The sequence below is a fragment of the Ambystoma mexicanum genome, chromosome 7p (assembly GCF_040938575.1).
Source record: "Ambystoma mexicanum isolate Mex_15411 chromosome 7p, UKY_AmexF1_1, whole genome shotgun sequence".
In the NCBI taxonomy this organism is placed as follows: domain Eukaryota; kingdom Metazoa; phylum Chordata; class Amphibia; order Caudata; family Ambystomatidae; genus Ambystoma; species Ambystoma mexicanum.
In genome coordinates, this window is record NC_090939.1 from 321,727,213 (window position 1) to 321,749,941 (window position 22,729).

Here is a 22,729-nt window from a genome sequence, read left to right on the forward strand (position 1 = left end):
TTTACATTTATATCGTTCTACCTCTTGCTGTCACCTCTCCTCACTGTATTTCTGCATGCGATATAATTGGATCTGTAGCCATTGTCAAAGAATAAGCTAATCAAATATTGTGAAGAAGCCACTAGTGTGTGCAGAAATAGATGGCGGCTCTGTGTGATTTCCGATGGTCTGCGGCCGGACGGACCAAATATTGGATGAGTCTACCCAGGCCCCCTGAGAATCCCGACAAGGTGATGGGGTCCTGAACCGGTCCCTAGGTGATACCAGAAGAAAGAACCTGGAGGAAGGTTGGGAAACATGGGGTACACCGCTCCCCTGCCCGAAATCGTGTGTTGGGCCTGTGAGAAGCAGCCGAGGCCTATGCTGAGGGAGAGAAAGAGTAGCAGGAGGGGGAGAAAAGAGGATTGAGACATCTGCCGATGCTCCCCTGTCTCAGTGGTGAATTAACCCAGAGTGGAGGTGGTGTGGAGACTAGAGGGCCGGGGGTTTGACTCGGGCCATCGGATCCTAGCTCCGGAGCACTTGGTGTGTATGTGACAACTGTGGGGCCCAGGAGGGCGAGGCAGATCCCTGGACATTGGAAGACAGAGCCTAGGAAATTGAACATCACTGCGTCCTAAAATAGGGCCATTCGGGTGCCACTGAGGGGATCACCGGCTGTATGGAGGAGAGACCCATGGTCAGAAGACGTAACCGGTTGGGAACCTGGAGCACTACAGGGCATGTCCGGGACAGGTGAGACCACGGTAGGCATGGCAGACCCCTGCCTGGTGGAGACGGTGCTGGCAGAGGTGGAAATCATGGTGGCTCAGGTGGTTGTCCCCTGGGGCACGAATGGCATGGGGAGAGAGGCCCTGAGATGTGTGGAATGAAAGGTAGTCTGCAGGTGGGTGAAGGTGACCCGGGAGCCAAGGGGCATAAGGGCACAGAGTCCTAAATAAGAAGGCATGAGAAAAATGGACGGGTGAAGAAAGGGGGAAAAGGGAGGAGGCAGAAAAGGAGTAAGAAAGAAAAGGAGAATGAAAGAGCAAGGGAGGGGGGGGAGTAGAGTGCGAGGAGAGAAACGGGGAGCGCTCACCCTACACTATACATTAATGGGCTGAGCGGACACTGCAGAGTTACCAATGAGCAAATACAAGGCAAGCAATCCCCCTGATAATGGTGGCAACGCACACACAGGAAAGCACAAAGGATGATTTGGTGGCCAAAAACGTTCTCAGAGGTTAAGGCAATGACGTCCGCAGAAATGGGACTTCGACTGAACCAACACACAGAGGTTGGAATCAAACCAAACATCAGTGGATGTCCTTGCAGCGCAGTTGGATTTCTAGATCTCGGAGTTGGAACACAGAGGAGGAGCACCACCTGATGCTTAACGACATTGACAACCAGGAGCGACATAACCTCTGCTTATTGGGAATCCCTGAGGATATGACAAACGAGTAAAGAGGTGGAACAAGCTATCCAAGAAATAATGAACATACTCTTTGCGGACAAGGGTGGACCAGAAGGTAAATCTTGATAGAGCACACATGGGTGATGGAGGGGGAAGGGGGAATCGCCGAGAGACATGATTGCATGTTTCCACTACTTTTTGGAGAAAGCAATGAATCGTGCCAGCACAACAGGTTGACTGCCATGAGTCCAGGATTGGAATATACCAGGATCTCTCTGCCTGTTCCATGGTCGGCTGGAAGACGTATAAAGAGCTAGGCTAGGCTAGGCTGATGGAGTTCAGCTTAGAGTATGCTTCCTTAACACAAGGGGCTTAAACGTCCAAATGAAATGCTCATTGTTCAGGGTGACTTCAAAAAACAAATTGGACGTCGTCTGAGTCCAAGAGACCAGCACACTTTGTGAAAGAGGAGGAGCTGGCCATCTGAGGAAAGACATTTAGTGGTGTATACCCTGCATCAGGGAAAAGTATGAAAGCAGCTGGTAACTATCTTCTTAGGTTCAGGATGTGTGCGTGAGATAAGCCATGTGAAGAGCGATACAGGGGTAAGGTACATTTTTCTAAAGGGGAAATGGCAGTGAAGATCAGCCACAGTGGCCTCTGTTGCCCAAATGTGGGACAGGTGTAGTTTTGGGAGGAAGTCAGCAAAGTGCTCAGCGACTACGCGGAAGGACCCCTGATAGTATGTCGGGGATTTTAATATGTACTTGATCCCACAAAAGACTGGCTACGAGATGTGGGGGGAACAAGGTATGGAAGCCCAGGAAAGAGATGCAGCAACGTTTAATAAGGTGAACAGTAACCTATTCGTATGTGAACAGGGGTCGTATTTGTATGTGAACAGCTAGGCCAAATTATCAGGGGTATAGCGGTGTTCTAGTTGAATGATGATGTATATTAGAGAGTATGCGTAGTGGTGTGATAAGGTGGTTATCTGTAAAGCGCCTGAGACCAGGCACGTGAACAGGACGGTGGGGACGTACATGGCGACATACGGATATGTAGCTACAGGGGTCGATAAAGGTATAAATGGGGATACAGATGTACAGCTATAGAGCATATAAGGGAGATACCGATATATGGCAACAACACGGGGAACAGGTGCAGAGAGATAGACTTTTAGTGCAAATTCATAGTCTCTTTGCCATACTATCTAGTGGTGATAAAGTTTTAAGATGTAGAATGCAACACAGTGAAGCTTTAGGGCACACTCAATAGCGCTTGACCATAATATCTAGATGCAGGATTCAACACAGTGACATTTTTTAAGTCATATTCAATATCGCTTGACCATAATATCTAGATGCAGAATTTAACACAGTGAAACTTTTAGGGCACACTCGATATCCAAGATATGGCCAAGGGAGGGATGGGAATGTCCAGGGGAGGGATGGCAATGTCCAAGTGAGAGATGGGAAGGGCCATGTGAGAGACATGTGTGGGTCTGGCATAGGCTAGTGTTCAGTTCTAACCAAGTGTGGCATTGCTAGCATTTCACAATCTTGTCTGGGTCTGGCATAGGCTAATATTTACAACTCTAACCAAGTGGAGCATTGCTAGCATTTCACAATCCTGTCTGGGTTGGCATAGGTTAATATTCACAATTCTAACCCAGTGCGGCATAGCTAGTATTTCAGTACTGCCTGGCTCTGGCATAGGCTAATGTTCACAATTTTGACCGGGTGTGGCATTGCTAACATTCACTTTCTGATCTAGATGCGACGCAGGCTAATGTTCACAGTTCTAACCAAGTGCGGCATTGCTAATATTCGCAATCCTGTCAGGGTTTGGCATAGGCTAATGTTCACGATTCTAACCAGGTGTGGTATTGCTAACATTCACAATCCTATCTAGATGCGACACAGGATAATGTTCACAGTTCTAACCAAGTGCGGCATTGCTAATATTCACAATCCTGTCAGGGTTTGGCATAGGCTAATGTTCACGATTCTAACCAGGTGTGGTATTGCTAACATTCACAATCCTATCTAGATGCGACACAGGATAATGTTCACAGTTCTATTCAAGTGCGACATTGTAAATATTCACAATCCTGTCTCGGTCTGGCATATGCTAGTATTCACAATTCTAACCAAGTAAGACATTGCCAATATTCACAATCTCATCTAGATGCGATGCAGGCTAATGTTCAGTTACATCTAACTGTGGCACAGGCTAAGTTCACATCTATCTAGGTGTGGGCATGCTGAGGTTCACAATTCCATTTTAGGGTGGCAATGCTATCATTCACATTTCTATCGAAGTGCGGTTCAGGCTAAAGTTCACAATTCATCTAATTGTGGCACATGGTATCATTCACAATTTCATCAGAGTGGCACATGCTGTCATTCACAATTCTGTCTAGGTGTGGTGCCGGCTGAAGTTCATAGTTTCATCTAACTGACGTATGGTGGACATGCATAGTTTCATCTCAGTGTGGCACGTGCGAAAGTATACAGTTCTTTCTAGGTGTGGCATTTGTTAGGATCGACTCGTATGTTATTATGCTGTGACCAGCAGCATTTGTAATCTTGTCATGAATAGATTCAGGCTGATAGTCGCATCTTTCTAAATATGCCTTGGTTTGCAGTCTGTTATGGAAAGGTAAGGTAGAGTGGCTGGGCTTTCTGGAGTAGAGTAATTGCTCTACACCCCACCCATGCCACACTTAGTTTTTGTTGGTGTCTGTTAACTGCTGGCTTTACTGGCTTCCCACGTCACTGTTGACGGATGATATCTTGCTCTCTCTGATGCATAAGGATTGCGTCTCATGGCGCCTGTTGGAGGAGCTACGAGAGTATGGTCGGGTGGCAGGGCTTACTATAAATCTTTCAAAATAAAGATAGTGTGTTCCCGGTGCTGGATTGGGGGTGGGGGGGGGAGATGCAGGTTATATGTTAGAGATAGGAGCCTGAAGAAAGAGAAGATTTCATATCTTGTATCTGCGTAGCACAGTGACCTTCACCCTGCGCTCCTTCTTGGCACACTTTGGAGAGACTTTGAAAAAAGTAACAAATTAATGTTCTGCAGACTTGGGACGCATGAACGTGATAAAAAATGAACCTGTCGCCACATGCCCTATTTTTGTTCACCATGCTCCCTGTGAAAGACCAAGACAATTTATTTTTTTGGCTGTTCTGTTTTGAAATAAATCGTTTTTAGGGTGGGAAGAAGGCTCAGACTCGGATAGGTAGGCCCATGCTGTCATTGCCAAAGGAGGGTGGGGGCTATGGACTCCTGATCCGGGTAAGTAGCAACAAGGCCGCCCAGTATCAAACATCTTTCAAGGGTGCTCCACCAGATGCCAGAGAGGCTGTGGAGGCACCAGAATGTACTTCCACGTGTGGTGGGATTGCCCACACATCCAGGTTTATTGGACGGAACCGCTGAACTGGACTAAGGAAATCGCTGGGGAAGGGCTGGAAAAAAGGCACCTCATGGCGGGGAGGATTGCGGTTACGCATACATCCATAAAGGGCCGATGGGCTGTTTATGGTATGGGATATATTGGTGATGGATAAAGTCACATGTAGGGCACATGATTATGTAGGGACCTTCATGGAGGAGTGGTGGGCAGTCCTTGACCGCAAGGCACCCATATGACTGCCCACCCCTGCAAATGACGTCCGCCCTGGTGCACTGACCGGGGCATGACGGAGGTGACGTCTATCTCATGAGATGAGGCAGTGCTTGAAGTGTGGGATCCTTCCCACCCCCCCAAATGCATACATTGGGATAGGACTGGACTTCAAGAGAGGAGGATGAGGAAAGTGGATGGCACTGAAGCTGTAGTACAGCCGGTGGGGACCAATGAGGGACGTAACTGGCGGACGCGACCCCCTTTCTTCACCCCCTCCCCCGGTTTGTTTTTTCTTTTCCTCACCTTGACTGACTGCGTTTCCTGTCTCTCCTCCCCACATTTCTAGGAGTGCTTAGTTGAGGGCATGCCATTTGAGCACAGGGTGTACGAAGATGCCGCGGAAGACCTACTAGAGGAGGGGGCATGTGTATAAATGGGGTGTTCGTATCAGGGGGTGAGGAGGGGAGGAGCCTGTCCTTAAGAGCTTTTATTGAGTTCTAACGTGTTGAAGCTATGTTGGATTATTACAAATAAAAAAAAAGAATAAATGGACCTTTTCTTTTTTATTCTTGAGCAATTGTGCACAAATGAATAGAGTACGATCCCTTAAAACCATAGAACACACTTTAGATGGTCTTGTGCTTCAAAATTGTTATACAACTTAATTCTGTTTAATTTCGATGTCTTTCTGTTTAAGATGTCCAAGCGAATCCATTCACAATGTATATGCCGATTAAACATTTGTAAGCAATTAAAACCTGATTTGTGATGATAAATTACAATCGATGTTGTCCAGAAAGCCTGCGTCCATGCCCCGGCAAATAATGGACGAGCAGGCTAAGAATGGAATTGATGAAACAGCCTTTTGCTTTGAGCCAATTGCCAAAAATGCTGCGCTAGCAGCTATGAAAACAATTTGAGTATTAAACTGCAGCTGTGTGCGATCACGGGCCCATGCACAACGACAATGGCATTTCATCTGAAATATTGAATAGGATTTTAATGCAAGCCTTCCTTAGTTTGATGGCAACGAGTGTGCCCCCTTTCCTTCTTTTGGCCTTTGCCCTGCTTGACAATGAAAGACTTGAGCAAAGGATATCCTGTAATTTAACCGCCCATCAACCCTACAAAAGGATACAGACTTTAAATATTCCTACTGATCAGCAGGATTCCTTTCTGAAGGCTGTTGATATTGCGCTTGCTTGACAGCCCTGGGTTCATGGAAACTACTTTTCCTCAATTCCTGCTTCTTTACGATGCTGCTACCTGAGCAATCCTGGACCTGCCCCTATTTCCCTAAACTCGGATACAAGTTAGACATGGTTTTGGCTGTAGACTTTTAATTGATTAATAAAAATTGGTGGGAAAATGCCTCTGTCCCTGCACTAGAGGGGCTTCCCTATCTAAACTCAAAACTAAGGATCCGTCGGTGTCAGAATATACAAAACAGTCCTGTGCCCAAAGTACTATTCTGATCCTCAAATTCTAAGGAAATGCATTTTGAAGTGAAAAGGATGTCTTTGGCCTTCAGAGTTTTAGAAATGTTCAAATAGGCAAAATAATAAGTAACTCCAACAAAACGTCTCAAGGATATTGCTCCTTACTCCAGAGGGTATCTCCCTTCCCCTGGCTCCTCCATGTTTCTTTACACATCACAGGTCTGGTCTTTCCTTTTGATCAATACCAAAAATCATACACAGTTATCTTTGGTCTTTAGGTTGTCTGGATAGGTCGTGTGCTCTCATACCATGGTGTCTTATTCACACACTTGTAATTGCTTGGTATACTCTCCTGCCAGGGCTGCTTGTATTCATATGCGTCTTGTCTGCACTGTGAGAAACCAGGTGTCTCATGCACTAGTCACCAGGGATCTGTCATCTCGGTTTCCATGTCTCACGTGGTGCTGGCTGGCTTTTTCCTCTCCTCTCGGTAAGCTTCTGGGTTCTACCACCAGCAAACGCCCAGGAGCGCTGTTCTCGCGGCTGATGTTCCAGTCTGAAAGCTTCTCTGCATCTTCGAGTTCTGCTCACTGCATGAGCCGTTTGGCTCCAACACAACAACCCCAGTGCAGACAACAAAGCACTCAGAAAGGTGACACGCACAGATGCCAGTTTAACCTGGTTCGGCAAGCGCCAACCGAAGAACGCAACCTCTCTATCCTATCCCTCTGCCCTCACTAACCAACCTCACCAACTTTGGTGGGCGCCTTGAGCGCCTGGAGACCATGCAAATGGCAGCGGGGCACAGTATAAATGGACATAACACAAAGCTCCAAATGTTGAGAATGAAATGCTAAGTCTCCAGATGCGATTTTGAAGTGGAACTACTTTTCTATTTTTTTAATTTTTTTAAGCGGAGAGTAAAATAGACCGTAAAGGCGTCCTTCTCCTACCAATAGGAGAATTTCTAGGTGAATAAAAGTAATTTGTTCCCATTAAAAGATGCATTTTTACCTTTAAAGTTCATATTCAGATCAGGCTATAGTACTGAAGCTCCTACTTTGGCACTGCTCTTTTGGCACTGCTGACCTGAAGATCTCAATGGAACTGTGTGGTTGGAAGCTGGGACAGTATCATGTGTCGGTTTCCTATTTTTGTTGGGAGTGTTTTTACTGTCCGCTTTTCATTGTTGCAGAGTATTTGCCTATTTAGGGAGTGAAGGTGCCTGGAACGCTGCTCTTCTGTAGGGCTGGCCATTGCTGAATGGCACAAACTTACCAAAGTGTCATTTAAAATGAAATGAACAACCGACTGTGATGCTTTGTCTTTTCATTACAGTGTTGAAACAATTAGGCTTCCATCTTGCATGGAACACGTTGGGGCTCACACTGGATACCCGAAGCAAGCATGCGAGAGCCAGGCCGTTCAAAGAGGCCTTGAGGGGGGAGGGGGAGGGCAGACGGCGTTCCACACCTCAGTTGCGGTTTGCAAGATAGCCAGACGAAAGAGGCTTTAGGGGTGAGAAACTGTTGAGCAACCAAGGAGGAAAGATTCCCCAAATCTTACAGAATCTTTCTAAAGCTCCGAGGGAGAGGGGGAGGGTGTGGGGGGGTATGCTGTGGTTCAAGGGTTCAGTTGTGTTCAGTCTGAAGGAGCTTATTCAATAATGGCATTTCCTTGTGTACAGTGCTTCCATCTATACAGTGAGCCCATATGAAAGCATGTTCGTGTTTAGCTCCCAACACACCCTAAGGTGGTAGATCACTTCTAGCACAGCAGCAGTGTGTGCAGCAGGCCGAGATGCTTGTGTGTACAGACGTAGGTCGCTGCAAGGTTGCACTGCACTGATGATTAAAGAAGTGGCCGTCCAGTCGCACTATCCATTCTCATTCGTGACTTGAGTCGCATTTTCAAGCAGCTGGTAAGAGTAAGAATGAGGTACGCGTCAACATGCGTTCTGATGACTTGTGGATGTAGCCATTTGACAGTTCGATGGGATATAACAACGATGGCAAGTTTTTCTGGGGGGAGAGGAGGGAGGGGGCGGTTTCAAGAGACAGACCTCATGAACACGCCCCATCTTCAGGCAACGAGATTCTTGAACGGCTTCTATTTCACTTGTGAGGGCAATGGTTTTCTTATTCATTCCACATGTGTCCCGAAGGGTTGCAATTGCATTCTAATGTAAAGCGGCAGACTGGGGGAGCAAGCCGGGAGCGCGATCTCCATAGCATTTACCCTACACAAGAACAGCCCCATACAACACTTTTTGGGAAAGGGTTGGTGGTTGTTCTCTGGAGGCAGGGCTGGCCTTAGCAGCAGTGCCTAGGTCGAATTGGTGACCACCACCCCCTCCACCGCGTGCCCCTGCGGCGGAGGGGCAGTGGCGGTTACGCCACATTTTCTTTCTACCGCCTCGCAGGGAGCCAATCACAGGAATAGGACGCTCATGCTAATGCATGAGCACCCTATTCCAATGCAAACCGCCTCGCTCCCGCGTCAGTGGAGAGGTAATCATGCGTATAGGGTGCCACACTATTGATATTAAATGGGCCCTGCTGCCACTGGCGCATTTAATAACAAAAGGGCACTTGCCGCACCTTCTCCCACTACGCCAGCTCGGGGGAGCCCTTGAAAGACTCCCTGAGCTGGCTGGTGGGCGGGGGGGCTAATGGCACCCCCGGCCCAGCCTTCCCTAAGGCCCTGTATGGAGGTATTTATTTGCCATACCCAGGTCTCCTTTATAAAGCAGTCTACGCTCTGGCATTTAGGCACAAGTGCTTCTCGGAGAGTCTCACCTGCGCAGAAGTGTGCTGTGCATCAGCTTGTGAGCACGGACGTGTATACCAATGTCTTGCAACACATGTTGTGCTTTGCTTAGGCAGCAAGCAGTGGCAGAAGCATTGAGCTTTGCAATGTGCGTCTTTGAAACGTGTTCAAGCTCAATGCCGATTCCAGTCTTAAGACTACCATTCATTGAAGTGTGTGTGTGTGTGTGGTTTTTATATACATAGATTTTTTTTCCTGGATGGGGGCATAACATGCTTGGATAACGGCGTTAAGCATGGCAGGGGTGGTGTGGCGTTTCAGCGGAAGTATGGGGCTGGCTGGCGGTAATTGGGCATCTTACCCCTGCCATTCTTTAGGACGCACGATGCTGGGTGCGTAATGCAATCTGTGTGTCAGTCTAGTACATACTGTGCTATTACGCTTCGTTTAATCACGCTTTTAGATGCATCTGAATTGATTTGAAGCCAAATTGCCAACATTATCCTAAACATAAACATTAAAACTGTTGTGCATTTGTATTTCAGAGAAAAACTTTGACATCTAAATACTGACGGTCCTTGGGTGTCTCCTGCTCTCTCCCGCGTTGCCACACTGCTTTTCCTCTGATAATGTTGCCATTGTGGGCCTTTGTGATATTGTGAAAGCTTGCGACTTTGTTTCGCGTCTTTTTCTGAAGTGCAAAAGTGGACCCGATTTTGCAGGGTGCCATGCTAACCTTGCATTATAGCACCTTTGTGGCTCTGAAGCCGGCCTTGCCATGACCAGAACGCCCCCCTCCTTGGAGCATTCTAACATTTTCCTACAGAATCGACGTCCTGAAGCTGAAGTTTGGCAATGTGTCGAGTGTAGGTGTAATAGCAGAAAAAGCAAACTCTAAATGAAGTCAATAACTGGTATCCTGCTCCATTAGACTCCAGCAGCCAGTGCCGCAATGCAACTGGAGATCAAATGAAATGTTGATCGGAGCTGTTCATTAGAAGGCAAAATACCCATCTGCCGATACAGGTTACACTGGGGCCAAAGCATCAGATAAACTTCCTCGCGACGGTTGCAGTGGGTGACTTTTCACTTCACGTTGGAGTCCTCAATTGAGAGCCTTGACTCTTACTCTGCAGCTGGTATTTTCAGCATGCCACCCATTTTCCCCTGGTTGGTTCCATGTCACTTATCCAACGGTAATTACTTTGAAGTAATTTACTGCGGAAAATCACTGCACATGTTTTTTTGGGGGGGGGGGTTCGGTTCCCCCTCAAGCCCCACCTTCCCCATCACTAGTATCCCTGCCCAAATCCCCTCCCCACTCCTTTTAACCCCTTACCCCACAACTCCCTATATAATTCTGTGTTTTCGAAGTAATTACTGTCGGAGAAACCACGGGATACCCTGTAGGCTCTAGTGATGGCGGCCGGACATGCCGCACTCCTCTCGTCGTCCTAGTCTCCTTTGTTCCCTGCAGAGCCTTGCACTCTGTATAAAAGCAGAGCTCGAGGGTGCAGAGGGGAATACTTGTTTGCATCGGGAGCACCCCTTCTCCAACTCTTGGCATGGCCTGATGTTCTGGAGAGTTGTCCATGCCTGGCTTGAGCACTGGTTCTCCTCTCTCTGAAGTAGTTCTTCACCAGCGTCGCAGCACTTGGATGCACAGCTTCACCTCACGCATGATCTACACAGTCCGAATTGGTGGTGTTTTTGATCGCTTAAAACCATGCATTTTATTTTGTCGGTTTGGCTACATAATGTATTTTCCACTCTCGACGCTGGTGCTTATTGGTTTTATGTTCTCAAAGGACAAAAGTAGTAAGATAGCTGCAGCTGCTGTTTAGGACTAGAAGCAAAACGTTGGAAGTCGCAGCATTGTGCATATATACATTTTAGTTCAGGTTTAATAAGTCTGTTGCTAGACTTTCACAAGCTCATTATCTGGTGTGTATTTTCATTCCTGCCTCTGCTTTCCTTTATTTTATTTATTGTATATTTATAAGGCACTTATACAGCAAGAGTGTTTCAAAGTGCCACAAGGCAAAAGGGAAGAGAACAAGGGATCAATAAACATTGACAAATTGAGAATTAATAAATAGAAAAAATGGCCTTGTGACATTCAGAGCATGCAAGTGCAGTGAAAAAAAGCGGGTAGGGGGTCTGGTAGGGGCAAGCGCTATTGGGGTCCCCCAGGGTGGAGGGGGAGGAAGTGCCAGGGGTGCCTGTTGGGGCGGCAGCAGGAAAGTACATGGTCAGAGACCTTCCAGGTGAAGGGGGGTGGTCTACCGCCCAACAGGTAAGTGCAGGGCAAAGGCAAACCACCCAAAAGGCAGCTGTGAAGGCAGTGCGGAGGGGGGGGGGGGCGGGATACTGGTGGCATTTGAGGGCAGCCGAATCATATTGTACTCTTGAGGGACCAGGCCACCAATCTCAGCGTCAGAGGGGATGATTTGCACGGGAGGGGGGAGAGGAACAGAAAAGGAGAAGAGAAAGGTCTCGAGTTGTTTGCGGGACTTGAGGTGGTCCAGCTCAAGACAGAGAGGGAGACTGTTCCATAGGAGGGAGCCAGCTGAGGAGAACGGTCTGCCCCCAGCTCTCTGCTTGCAGAAACGTTTGACCAGCAGAGAGTGAGAGGATCGAAGGGATCTAGGAGTATTTAGTAAGGGGGAGCTGCAGGTAGTGTGTTCCCAGGCCCCAGACAGCCTTGTGGATGATGCAGTGGGTCTTGAATTTGATCCTTGCAGCAACCGGTTGCCAGTGGAGAGATTTTAGAGCTGAAGAGATATGGTCCCTGGGCTGAGGCCAAGGATAAGCCTCGCAGCCCTATTCTGGATTAGTTGACACGGATAGAGTGAAGAAAAAGGCAGGTTGAGGAAGTGGCTGTTAAAGTAATCCAACCTGGCGAGGACTAGAGCTCTAGAGACATTGAGCTTCTGGGGGAAGGTGAGGAAAAGTAGCCTCTGAGGTAAAGTGGAAAGTGGGCCTTCTTGGCAAGGTCCAAAATGTGAGTAAAGGAGAGAGAGGAGTCGAAGATGACCCCAAGGTTTATGGCTTCAGTGGAAGGAGAGGGAGGTGAGCCCATAGAGGGCGGCCAGGGTGCAGGAGGGAAATGGAGATCAAGTGTCCCGATAGGAAGAATCTCTGTCTTACTGGCATTGAGACAGAGATCATTGGAGGCGCACCAAGACAGAAGAGCACACAAGCAGTCGGGGATGATAGATGAGGAAAAGAGAAGCTTTAGGAAGAGTGGTCATCTGCGTAACACTGAAAATGAGGAGAGAAGGCAGAGATCCAGTGTGCAAGAGGTGCAAGGTAGATGTTTAAAAGCAGAGGTGAGAGGATGGAGCCCTGGGGAACACATGCAGAGAGTGTGGTGGTGGAGGAGCCCAGGAGCACCCGGGAAGGGCGCTCGGTGAGAAAGGTGGTCGACCAATCCAGTGCCAGGTCAGAGATACTGTGTGTATCATGGAGCTGCTTTGTGAGAATAGAATGGTTGACCGTGTCCAGGGCGGGAAGAGAGGTCAAGGAGCAGGAGAGTTGGAGTCCAGGTTTGTGAGCAGTTCTTCACAGGTGTTCAGGAGAGCAGTTTCCGTGCCTCTGGATGTTCCGAATACAGATTGATGGTCATGTAGACCACCAGCAAGATCAGTGTGTTGGATCAGTTGAGAGAAGACCAACTTCTTCAGGAGTTTCCCAAGGAATGGTGTAGTCGAGATAGGACGGTAGTTGACTGCATATGAGGGGTCAGCTGCAGACTTTCTTTTTAGGTTTTTAGGAGGGGGTGCACAAGGCAGTGCTTGGGAAAGAAACGGAAAGAGCCAGAGGCTAAGGAGTGGTTGCAGAAGTCAGCAAGGGCCGTAGCGAGGCAGATGTTGTCCTTGATGTTTCTGGGAGGGCAGGGTGATACCTGTTTGGATGAGACCTTCATAGAATGGACTACTTTAGAGACCTCAGCCGTTGTGATAGGTGAGGAGGAGAAAGTAGGGGGGGTGGAAGAGAGGCCAGTGGAGGCAGTGCGATAGGGGTAGGTGTGGAGGAAGGGGAAGAAGAGAGGGAGGTCAGAATGCCCTGAGTTTTAGAGGTGAAATGGGTGGCCAGTGCAGTACAGAGGGCCTGAGAAGGAAGGAGACTGCAGATGGATTGGCTAGTTCCTTGCAGAATTTGAGGAGTTCAGCTGTGTTGGAGGCTACGGTCTGGATGTTGGCCCTCTTCTTGGAATGGATAGAGAGATTATATTGTTTCGGAGTAGGCAATAGGCTAGTTTGCCAGATGAGCCCGAGGTTTGCCAGTTCAGCAACTCTGCACCTTTTAGAGCAACTAGATCGGAGTCGTACTAGCTGTTACGCTTGGAGGCAGGTTTCAGGCTGATCCTCATGACGGGGGGGCAAGGGGGTCAAGAATATTAGTGATGGCAAGATAAAGATTGGCAAAGACGGAGTCAGTGGGGGAGTCGAGAGGAGGGGAAGGAGGGATGAAGGTAGAGAGAAACGCAGCAACTGACACTCTCGTTTCATCGGTCGGATGACCTTGAAGAAGGCTGGCCATGCTTTCCTCCTGCCTCTGCTTGCCCTCAACAGCTTTGGCGTTTGGAAGTGGTGCACATACAAGCACATGCATGCTCTGATCCACCTGATGGTAAATTCAGTATTTAGCAATCAGTAAATCACTGTTCGGATCTGGCCAGGATAGAATAGCAGAAATGCACATACAACTATTAACCATAGACGTAGCACCTCAGACCATTAACCGACTCTATTCCACCCGCCTGAAATCCAGGCATTTCTTTGAGAAATGCCGTCTTTACATCCTTTAAGACGCATACTTCCGAAACTCCTGCCTGATTGGCACCTTCTGCAGTCCATCCCACCTTCCATCCTCCAGCATGCTGACCTTTCCCCTACAAACTGTAAATGTCAAGAATTCCCTGCTTCATAAGTGCTGTGTTGTAAGGACTGTAGCCTTCTACCCTCGTAACCATATATGCTGCTAACCTATATTAATTCACAGTACTCCATTGTTTCCCTCCGGTTGATGCGTGCTCTAGAAATACAAAACATTTAATAGATATGGAGAAATTAAAAAAAGACAATCATCCCAGGCAGCCAGTCAAAAGGTTCTTTCCCATGTGCCTTTGCACATTGCTTCACGTGGGTGTTCCATCATTTGGTTGGTGGAATTGACACTTGGGCAATTAACGGGATTTATAATGCTCCATATTAACTATTGATTGTTGCAAGGAATGAAGGAATAAGGTAGCCTTCACGGTCTTGCAGAACCTGTAGTGACCTTGCTGTAGTTTTAATTCCGGGGCGATGGTTAGTCTTTCTAACTGTGAAGCCCTTCTCTGAAAAAGTAGGGTGATTTGCAAAAGATTCAGAGCATGGCTACCAAAAGAGTTCAACTCTGCTGACGCTCGGCCGTTTGGGGTTGTCTTTGAGAGCTCAGAGTAGGAATGCGATTACCAGGCCGAAATATGTTCATTGGGCATAATGCCAGCAGTGAATCTGCTATGCATTGGGTTTGGCAAGGTCTTTCGAAAGAGCCGGCACTTATCTCTGGAACAGGATTCCTTCAATTGATTGAAGTACAACCTGGACTGTTTCAGTTAAAGGGGTGGGGTTAGTTCATGCAAGGGTTTTGCCTGAAACTAGATGGAGCATCAAGCGATTGCACAGATCATATTTGTGAGCAAGACTGTCTCGTCATATTTTTGGCCACAAGATGTGAAGATGCTTACGACTTGGAGCTGATCTTTGACTGCTCAGATGCCCGCAACTGGGAAGATGGACCACAAGTCAGTGATGTTATCCGTGTACTGTATCTATGTTCCCTTCTAGGAAATCGCCTCTGCAAAGCATGCATCATACTCTGTATTCACTATCCCTGAATTCTGTGGAACAATTTATTGCTCATGTGATGCGTTTTCAGACAGTTTCGTGTAGCTTTAGGAAAGTAGTCAAAATAATAAAAGGACAGATTTATTTGTATGTGCAATGCTCATTATTACAGGTTTTGACATGTTGTACCACTGGTTAGAATTTTATCAAATAAAGGGTGATGGGCTGAATCCACTTTGCAATGATGGGAACCTCTCAGTAGGTTTCGGTGAAATTTCAACCAGCGATGCAAAATGTGCCTCGGTTTGTTTCACCCGCAGAGCACATTTCTCCCGATTTGCCCCGTTCAGCCAAATTTCATTTTCGGGCAGAAATTTCGTTTTGGTAGTTTTGCTTGAAATTGGAGCCAATTACAGTACCAAAACATTTTGTGAACCACCCTTCCTCCCTCATTGGGTGAAAATTCGGGCACAATCGACCCAAAATCAATGACCAGCTCCGCTCCACGGCTGAAACTTCAGAAGCTGGCAGATTTAGCCATTTCGCCCACCCCTACTTGTGATCTTCAAAGGGGTTGTTTGGGTTTTATTTTTATTTAATGTTTAGCAATATTTTAAGCTGCTCATAGTTGCTCCATTTTTTTTTTTAGCAGGGCGCAAACATGTTTGCCCTTTAGTGCATGTGTTTGATCACTCAGCACTCGGTTGTACAAGATGCAGCCCCGTTTGTTTGGCCGGTCTCGGTGGTCATTTGCTCTGATCCAGCTTTCAATATTAAGATGTTTGGCAAAGGTAGTCCCGTGGTCGGATACGTTGAGTCATGCGGATGGAGCAGGTGAGGGTCTGGCTTCTTGGTGCCCCAGATATGATTTTGAGGAGAGTGTGATAGTAAAATGATTTTTGGGGTGAAACACTGTGATTCCGACTAACCATATGGGTATTGTTTAGGTGTGTAACAATGCATATATCTTAACTCTGATACAAATTCCTTTTTGTAATTCCTACTTCTTTGCACTTAAGTCTTGCCAGGAATGCTACATTTTTACCTTCAACGTCCTCTGCAGACTCGTCAGCAATAATGTTGGCGCGCCTACATGTGGCTCATTTCTTCTCCCACCACTGGTCTGAATGTGCCCGAAGAGCTCGATGGGTGGAAGCAGGACACAGGCTCCTGTTTGCCAGTTATATTTTCTGTTTTGCGTTGCCAATATTTCATGCATGCCAACAACCCTCTCGATTTAGGCAGGGGACTCCCGATTTTTCAATAAAAAAAGTGCTTTTTTTATTTTTAATGGCCCACCTAAAATACTTAGAGCCCCAATGTAATCCTATGCGAAATTTACATTCTCCCGATTTCTGTGGTGAAATCTCCCTCAGGGGCTGCAGAATTTTGGAATGTCTGATATCTGTACTTCATTTTTGTTTGTATGCGTATTTGTCCGTTTTTAGGGAGAACATGTCACTGAAATGCTGCTTCCCTCTAGAGGAGGCACTTGGTTTGGTCAACCTGTGCAAGTGATTGACAGATTCCTTGATTAGGAGGAGTGCCCATGAAGACGTAGGGTCCCTGCTCCTCTGTAGGGACTCCTAATGTTGGCAGACTGATTTCCCCGAATCTGCTGGTTTCAAAAGATTTTGACCACAGGTTCTAGCACCAATTTGCGAATGCAATCGGGACCCCCCCCCCCCACCACCCTGACTATTTCCACTTGGGTGCAGGAATGATCACCTAATCACTAGTTTATGCAAAACAAAGGAGTTCATGGCTGGAAGTTTGGAATGAATCCCAACCTCTGGCATTGCTCTGGGCAACCCCCCAGACACTCGTTCTTCACCTGCCAAGCCATTACAGAAGTGGAAAGACCATATGCAACATGCTTGGTCCCACCCCAAAAAGGGGCAGTCCAGCCCAAACTACTTGGTCACATCCCTTCTGCACGAGACCATAAGCATCCCCAAACATGTTTCGCCCTTCTTGGGCCTCATCAGTGAGGAGTAGTTTTGTCCCTAGGCCCAGCAGGCACGGGACCCGCGTCCTTGCTCGCTGTGCCATAGGAAACCAAGCTGCCCCTCGCTGAGGAGGCCCAACAACGCTGAAACATGTCTGGGGGTTTCTTGTGTTCCCGTTCAGAGGAGAACTGGCCTAGCGGTTCGGGCTAGGCTGCTACCATTTGTGGCAGTACCTGACTGATTTGCATATGGCGGGACCTCTTTTGCAATGGCGCAGTAGGGCTAAAGAACAGTGGTGTGGAAGGTTGCCCAGAGCAGTGCCAGTGGTTCAGAATGAGCCTTAGCAATACTTGGGCATGCACATTATTGGAGGTAAAAGCACCTCCTGCGTATCAGGCTTCTCCCAGTGAGGCACTACATGTGTGAAAGGAGTCGTCATTGTGTTGCCCACACGTTCCAACACTTATGGGATGGAAACTATGCTTCTTTCACATCAGCTATGACCAGTTCTGCATCTAGCTGTGCCCTAAACCTCCAGACACTCGCATGCACACCAAATGCATGCGGCACAGTTCAGCAGGCATTTTGCTAGTTTTCCTTAGGGGGTAGTTCGCCCCATGTAGCTGTTAATGTTAAGCTAACCTGACGCATGAGCCAAATAGCACCAAATGATTGCAGTCCTTGAAATTATTGCAAAGGTTGTAGGAGGAGCGATGAATATTCTATGCAATAACACTCGTCTATCAGCATAAATGGTCAGTACTAGACCACAAGAGCGTGGGTGTGACTGCATGCAGCTAGTGTGGGCGTGCGCGTTATCAGCCTTATGCCCCAAGGCTTCAGTACCCCTGTCAAGCGTTCCTTACTAGATGTACGTCAATGGGAAGAAACTACTTAAGTTAATGTTAAAGGTATTTGTACCGCACACGTCACCAACGGAATTGGTCCCCAGGCGCTCAGGGTCTAACAGTACACTGCATTCCACCATACAATAGACAAAGATGTAGGTGGCACCTAGATTTGAGTGTTCTGCAAGGTCGTGGAGAGGCCTAGGTTTCATAATACATTTCGTTTCACCATATTGTAGACAAAGATGGAGGCTCTACCTAGATTTGAGAGTCCTATATAGTTGGAGAGAGGGCTATGTTTCATTTATTTTATTTATTTGGATTTGTAGAGCGCACTGCAGCCCTTGGGCATCCAGGCACTAAGATGAGCTTAGGAAGGCTTGATTTTGAGTTGCATGAATGGCGCCCTTGGAAGATTCTTAGACATGGCAAAGGTTTGTACAGCATAGGAGTGACAAAGTTGCATAGTTACAGGTGCTGCAGTAGTGAAAGCGGGTTTAAAACAAACATATCAGACAAAAAGCCTTGTTTTGATCGCCTTACTGAAGGCTGCATAATACATTGCGTTTCACCATATAGTAGACAAAGATGGAGGCTATGCCTAGATTTGAGAGTCCTGTATAGTTTAGATTTTTTTTTTATATTTAATTATTTGGTGCAAGGTATTCAAAGCACATGTTTCACTTGAGCAGACACTTGCAAAAGTAACACCAAGTGACTCTGGGTATATTGCATGATTACCCATCACATGGCCATGGCAGTGACGCTGCAGTCTGTCTTTTGTTGCAGTGATGATAAAGTCGTAGAGGAGCAGCCAGAAGCAGAAGAGGAGGTTGAAGAGGTGGACGACGATGAAGATGGTGGCGACGAGGTGGAGGAAGAGGTTGATGAGCAATACGAAGAAGCCACAGAAAGAGCAACCAGCATTGCTACCACCACGACCACGACCACGGAATCTGTTGAAGAGGTCGTGAGAGGTAAGGACACCTTCTGTTGCTTGAGCATCAGTTCCTGTCAGAAGCATGCTCTATGGGATCCATGTGTCACCGTTACATCCACAGGAATGTTCCAAACAGCAAAACATGTCCGCGTGATATCTGTAGTTGCATTCATTTATTTATTGGTAATATGCTCACAGCAATCAAGGCTTTGCGTATATATACATCAGATAAACAATCATTAACAAAAGTCTAAAATCTCAGATCGGTCCAATTTAAAAAAAAAAAAAAAAAAAAAACTATTTCAAAACCAATGTTCCGTAAGATAATTATTTTAAAATCGATAAAACCACCGCATAAAATTTCATCATATAAAAAATTAAGTTTAAAGGCGAGTGAAGTTGGACTGGAATTTCAAGCGTAGGCTCTGCAGCAGGTGCAGCAACCAGTCCGTTTGCTTGGAACGCGTGCTTTTACTTCTGGTGCTAGTGCACACTCGGCCTATGTTCTGAGCAACCCGAGGTGCTGTTGCTGCACCCACAAGCTATATTACCCATAGTGTTCCTCGCGCGCTTTAATTCCAGTCCACTCCTGCCCACAGCAGTCCTCTAACCCGATGCGAGCCCTCTTGGCTGTAGCGGGATGTAGTGTGGATGGAAAACCGAGGAGGAAGGCCGGCCCCCTCCTCCCCTCCCCCTGGAGTGTTGGCATTTGCGAGTCGCACTGCCACCTGCAGTTACTCCTGTGTACTGCCCCCATTAACGCCCTAGTGGGCTTTTAGAGCTTGCCTCCAAAGTTGCGCATCTTTGCCCACACGGGGTGTACACGGACCATAACCTGCAGGGGGAACGGAAGGGAAAGAAAAGGAGATGGTTAGGGACGAGGTAGTGTGATTAAAAAGTAGAGTAACCCTGAAAACACTGTGCACTAGATGGTGTGTGATTGTGAAAGCAGGGAGGCTTGGCAATGCATTTGCAACTTATCAGATGGGATGCTGGCCAGAAAGAGGACAAAAACATCACGTGGTACAAACATTGTTTTTGGTACTATTTAGTCGGTGCATGGTTGTGTGGTGGAGGCTTATTTGCCAGGCAGCGTTTTTAGGCGCCCACTGCCGAGCCCCAGGGTAAGTGCCGGGCTGCCACCCCAATTGCCAGACGTGACAAACGCTTTAGTGCGGAATGCGAGAAAAGGAAAAAGAAAAGCATGAATTGCGAGGAGGTGGTCAAACTGTGCAGGGCATCTTAAGGAAGGTTGGGGCCCGCGGCACGGTATGCCTGTGTGCCCAGTTAGCCCTCTCCCACCTCCGCCACCCAGAACCAAAGGAAATGGGGGAATCGGGTGTCTCTGGGCGGGCTCCTCTCATCACGATCACAACCCACAGCAATCAAAAGATGCGCGGGTACATTACCCGCTTCAGACTTTCTGGATTCACAATGATATGCAGGTGCCATTCTAAAGGCAACATTGGCTGCCCCCCACAGGTGTCCTAGCATAGCTGCAGAACACCTTCCAACAATAGTAGCCACGAGGGAGAGCAGACGGGTCATCCCTGTGAAGAAGGTACACACACTCCAGCATTGGCAGAGGACCAGCTGCCACACAGAGCGCGAAGGTGTCCAGCCATGGGGACAGTTGGGAAGCAGTGAGAGAGTCGCGCAACGACCGCATAGATGGCGGATATGGGTTACGAGCTGTCAGCCGTGCACATTTCCTGACAGTCTGCGATTAGGAGAGAGCCGTGGTTTTCAAGTGCTGTCGCGATTAGCAAAGAAACAAACCCCTTTGTGGTGTGTAATGGATCACTTGTATATATATATATATATATATATATATATATATATATATATATATATATATTTCTGATGTTTGTTAATCTGCTTAGAATCACATGCTGTGCATAGGTCCGACATCCAGTGGTCACTGCGGAGTATTGCATTTTGTTTTTCGTAGTCGAAAAGGGGACGTCGACAAGGCGCGTCTGTAACACTATCCCTATAGTGACGTGCGTTGTACCCACAATCCCTCACGCGTTGAGGTCCCTCAGATTGTTTTTTTCCGCCCAGCTTCTGGTCGCCTTTCGCGGAGCTCCTAGAGAGACATTGCTAATACTTACCACGGACCTCGGTCCTTAATTATACTTATTATATTGTTAACGATCCCTCCCCTCGAAGTTAGCTGTGAAGCTGTTTCTCCGCCGAACAAGTTCTCGACGGAGGGGAAGAGGCGGAGGTGATCCTTCGGCGCTGCCGAACACATGGCCTGGCCTCGACGGCCAACATACAGTAGGGAGAGTGAGGGTTCCAACTTTTATCTTCTCTTTGAGAATGTCTTTCTTTCTCCCCTATCTTTCCCTTGGGGTTGTTATCACCAGCTATTATTGCCTCAGCTATGGAGAGGACACCTTTTAAGTTTTGCCCACGCTGTAGGGGCAAATACACTTGGAAGGATAAACACAAGCTCTGTAATCGTTGCTTGCCCCTCGATCATAAAGAGGACAGCTGCGCGGCCTGCAAGCTCTTGAAACCAAGAACTCTCAAAGAACGAAAGGTTAAGAGGTGGGCGGACTACGCTATGTCGAAGTCAGTTTCCTCACCCGGCGCCGCTGTTACAGAAAGTGACGAGGAGGGTGATAACTCGACGTCCGTCACGGAAGTCATGAACCCCCAGAAGGAGCGCTCGCGCTCCTCGACGTCCGTCCCCGGCCCCGACGGGCTCGGCTCACGCCCTGCTTATGGGGATGAACACCCCGGCGACAAGGACGCACATAGACCCCATAAAACTAAACACACAACCCACGGCTCTTCTTCGTCAAGGACGAAGGATCCATCAGCGCCGAAGGGGACGCAGGGTACTCCGGCGTCTACCTCAGACCGTAAAGGTCTCAAGCCCCACCCGCAAACGCAGCCGCGACCAGCGATTGGGCTTTCATCAAACACGGGCGCTACCTCAAAATCATCCGACGTAACGCTCCATAGAGCGGCCGTCGAGGAACAACGCGCAACGCAGGCAACGTCGACACCAGAGCCCTCGACTGACAAACTCGTTGTCGAGAGCCTAGCGAGAATTGTCTCCGAAGACAAACGTACACGGACGACGAAACAAACGTCGAATACCGTGCCGAAAAAGCACAAAAGTAGCCAGGAACAGCCCCTTTCATCTAAGGGCACTTCTGAACTACCGGAGGGCTTTTCAGAGGGAGACGGAAACCTCTCCTCGACGTTGTGGGAGCGTTCTAAGCGTTTTGAAGGTGAAAACACCGATTTCCCCCCTTTAGACTATTCAGGGGTACCCCATGAGACCCTTGAAAGACTCCATTCTTGTATGGAGAAAATGGAAAGGTTTCTGGGAAGCCAAGACCCACCCACTCACAAAAGACAAAGAGAATGGCCCCAGGATGACCCTAGAGTCAAGATTCCTAGGCTGTTTCCCCCTTCCACAGATGTATATGACCTCACTGAGGAGGAGCAATACCTACAGGAAGATGAGGAGTGTTTGGGTGGAGAGGAAGAACATGAGGAAGAGGGGTTTGAAGAAGATCTTTACACTACTGCAGGAGCTTTTGAAGAAGATACAGCTACCTCGCAGCCCTGGCAATCCCCGTCAGTGCAGCCTTGGCAATCCCCATCAGTGCACTCAGACCCTGATGCCTTTCACCCTTCTCCTCTCAAGGATTCACATATTGGGAACTCCTCTCCCATAGATGACCAACCTTCACTCAATGCACTATTGCGCAAGGCAGCAGCGCATTTTGAGATAGACACAGGGGAAACTCTTCCTGACATAGACTTTGTAGAAAAAGTTATTAAAGAAAAAGCCCCTGTTAGCCAGTCTATTCCGCTCCTGGCTTCTATTAAGAGAAGAATATCTCCTTCCCTTTCCAATCCAGCCTTAGTAAGAGGGGTCAACCCTA

At 47.8% G+C, this 22,729-nt stretch overlaps 1 protein-coding gene across 4 annotated transcripts in view; it reads left to right on the plus strand.

Moving 5' to 3' along the window:
• The window catches only part of APP (amyloid beta precursor protein), a 682,213-nt gene that overhangs the window by 353,384 nt on the left and 306,100 nt on the right, over positions 1-22,729 (plus strand). For all 4 annotated transcript variants that reach the window (XM_069636377.1, XM_069636379.1, XM_069636378.1 and 1 more), the window contains exon 6: positions 18,668-18,855. In XM_069636377.1, the coding sequence (XP_069492478.1) occupies positions 18,668-18,855 (188 nt within the window). The remainder of the gene's footprint in view (positions 1-18,667; positions 18,856-22,729) is intronic.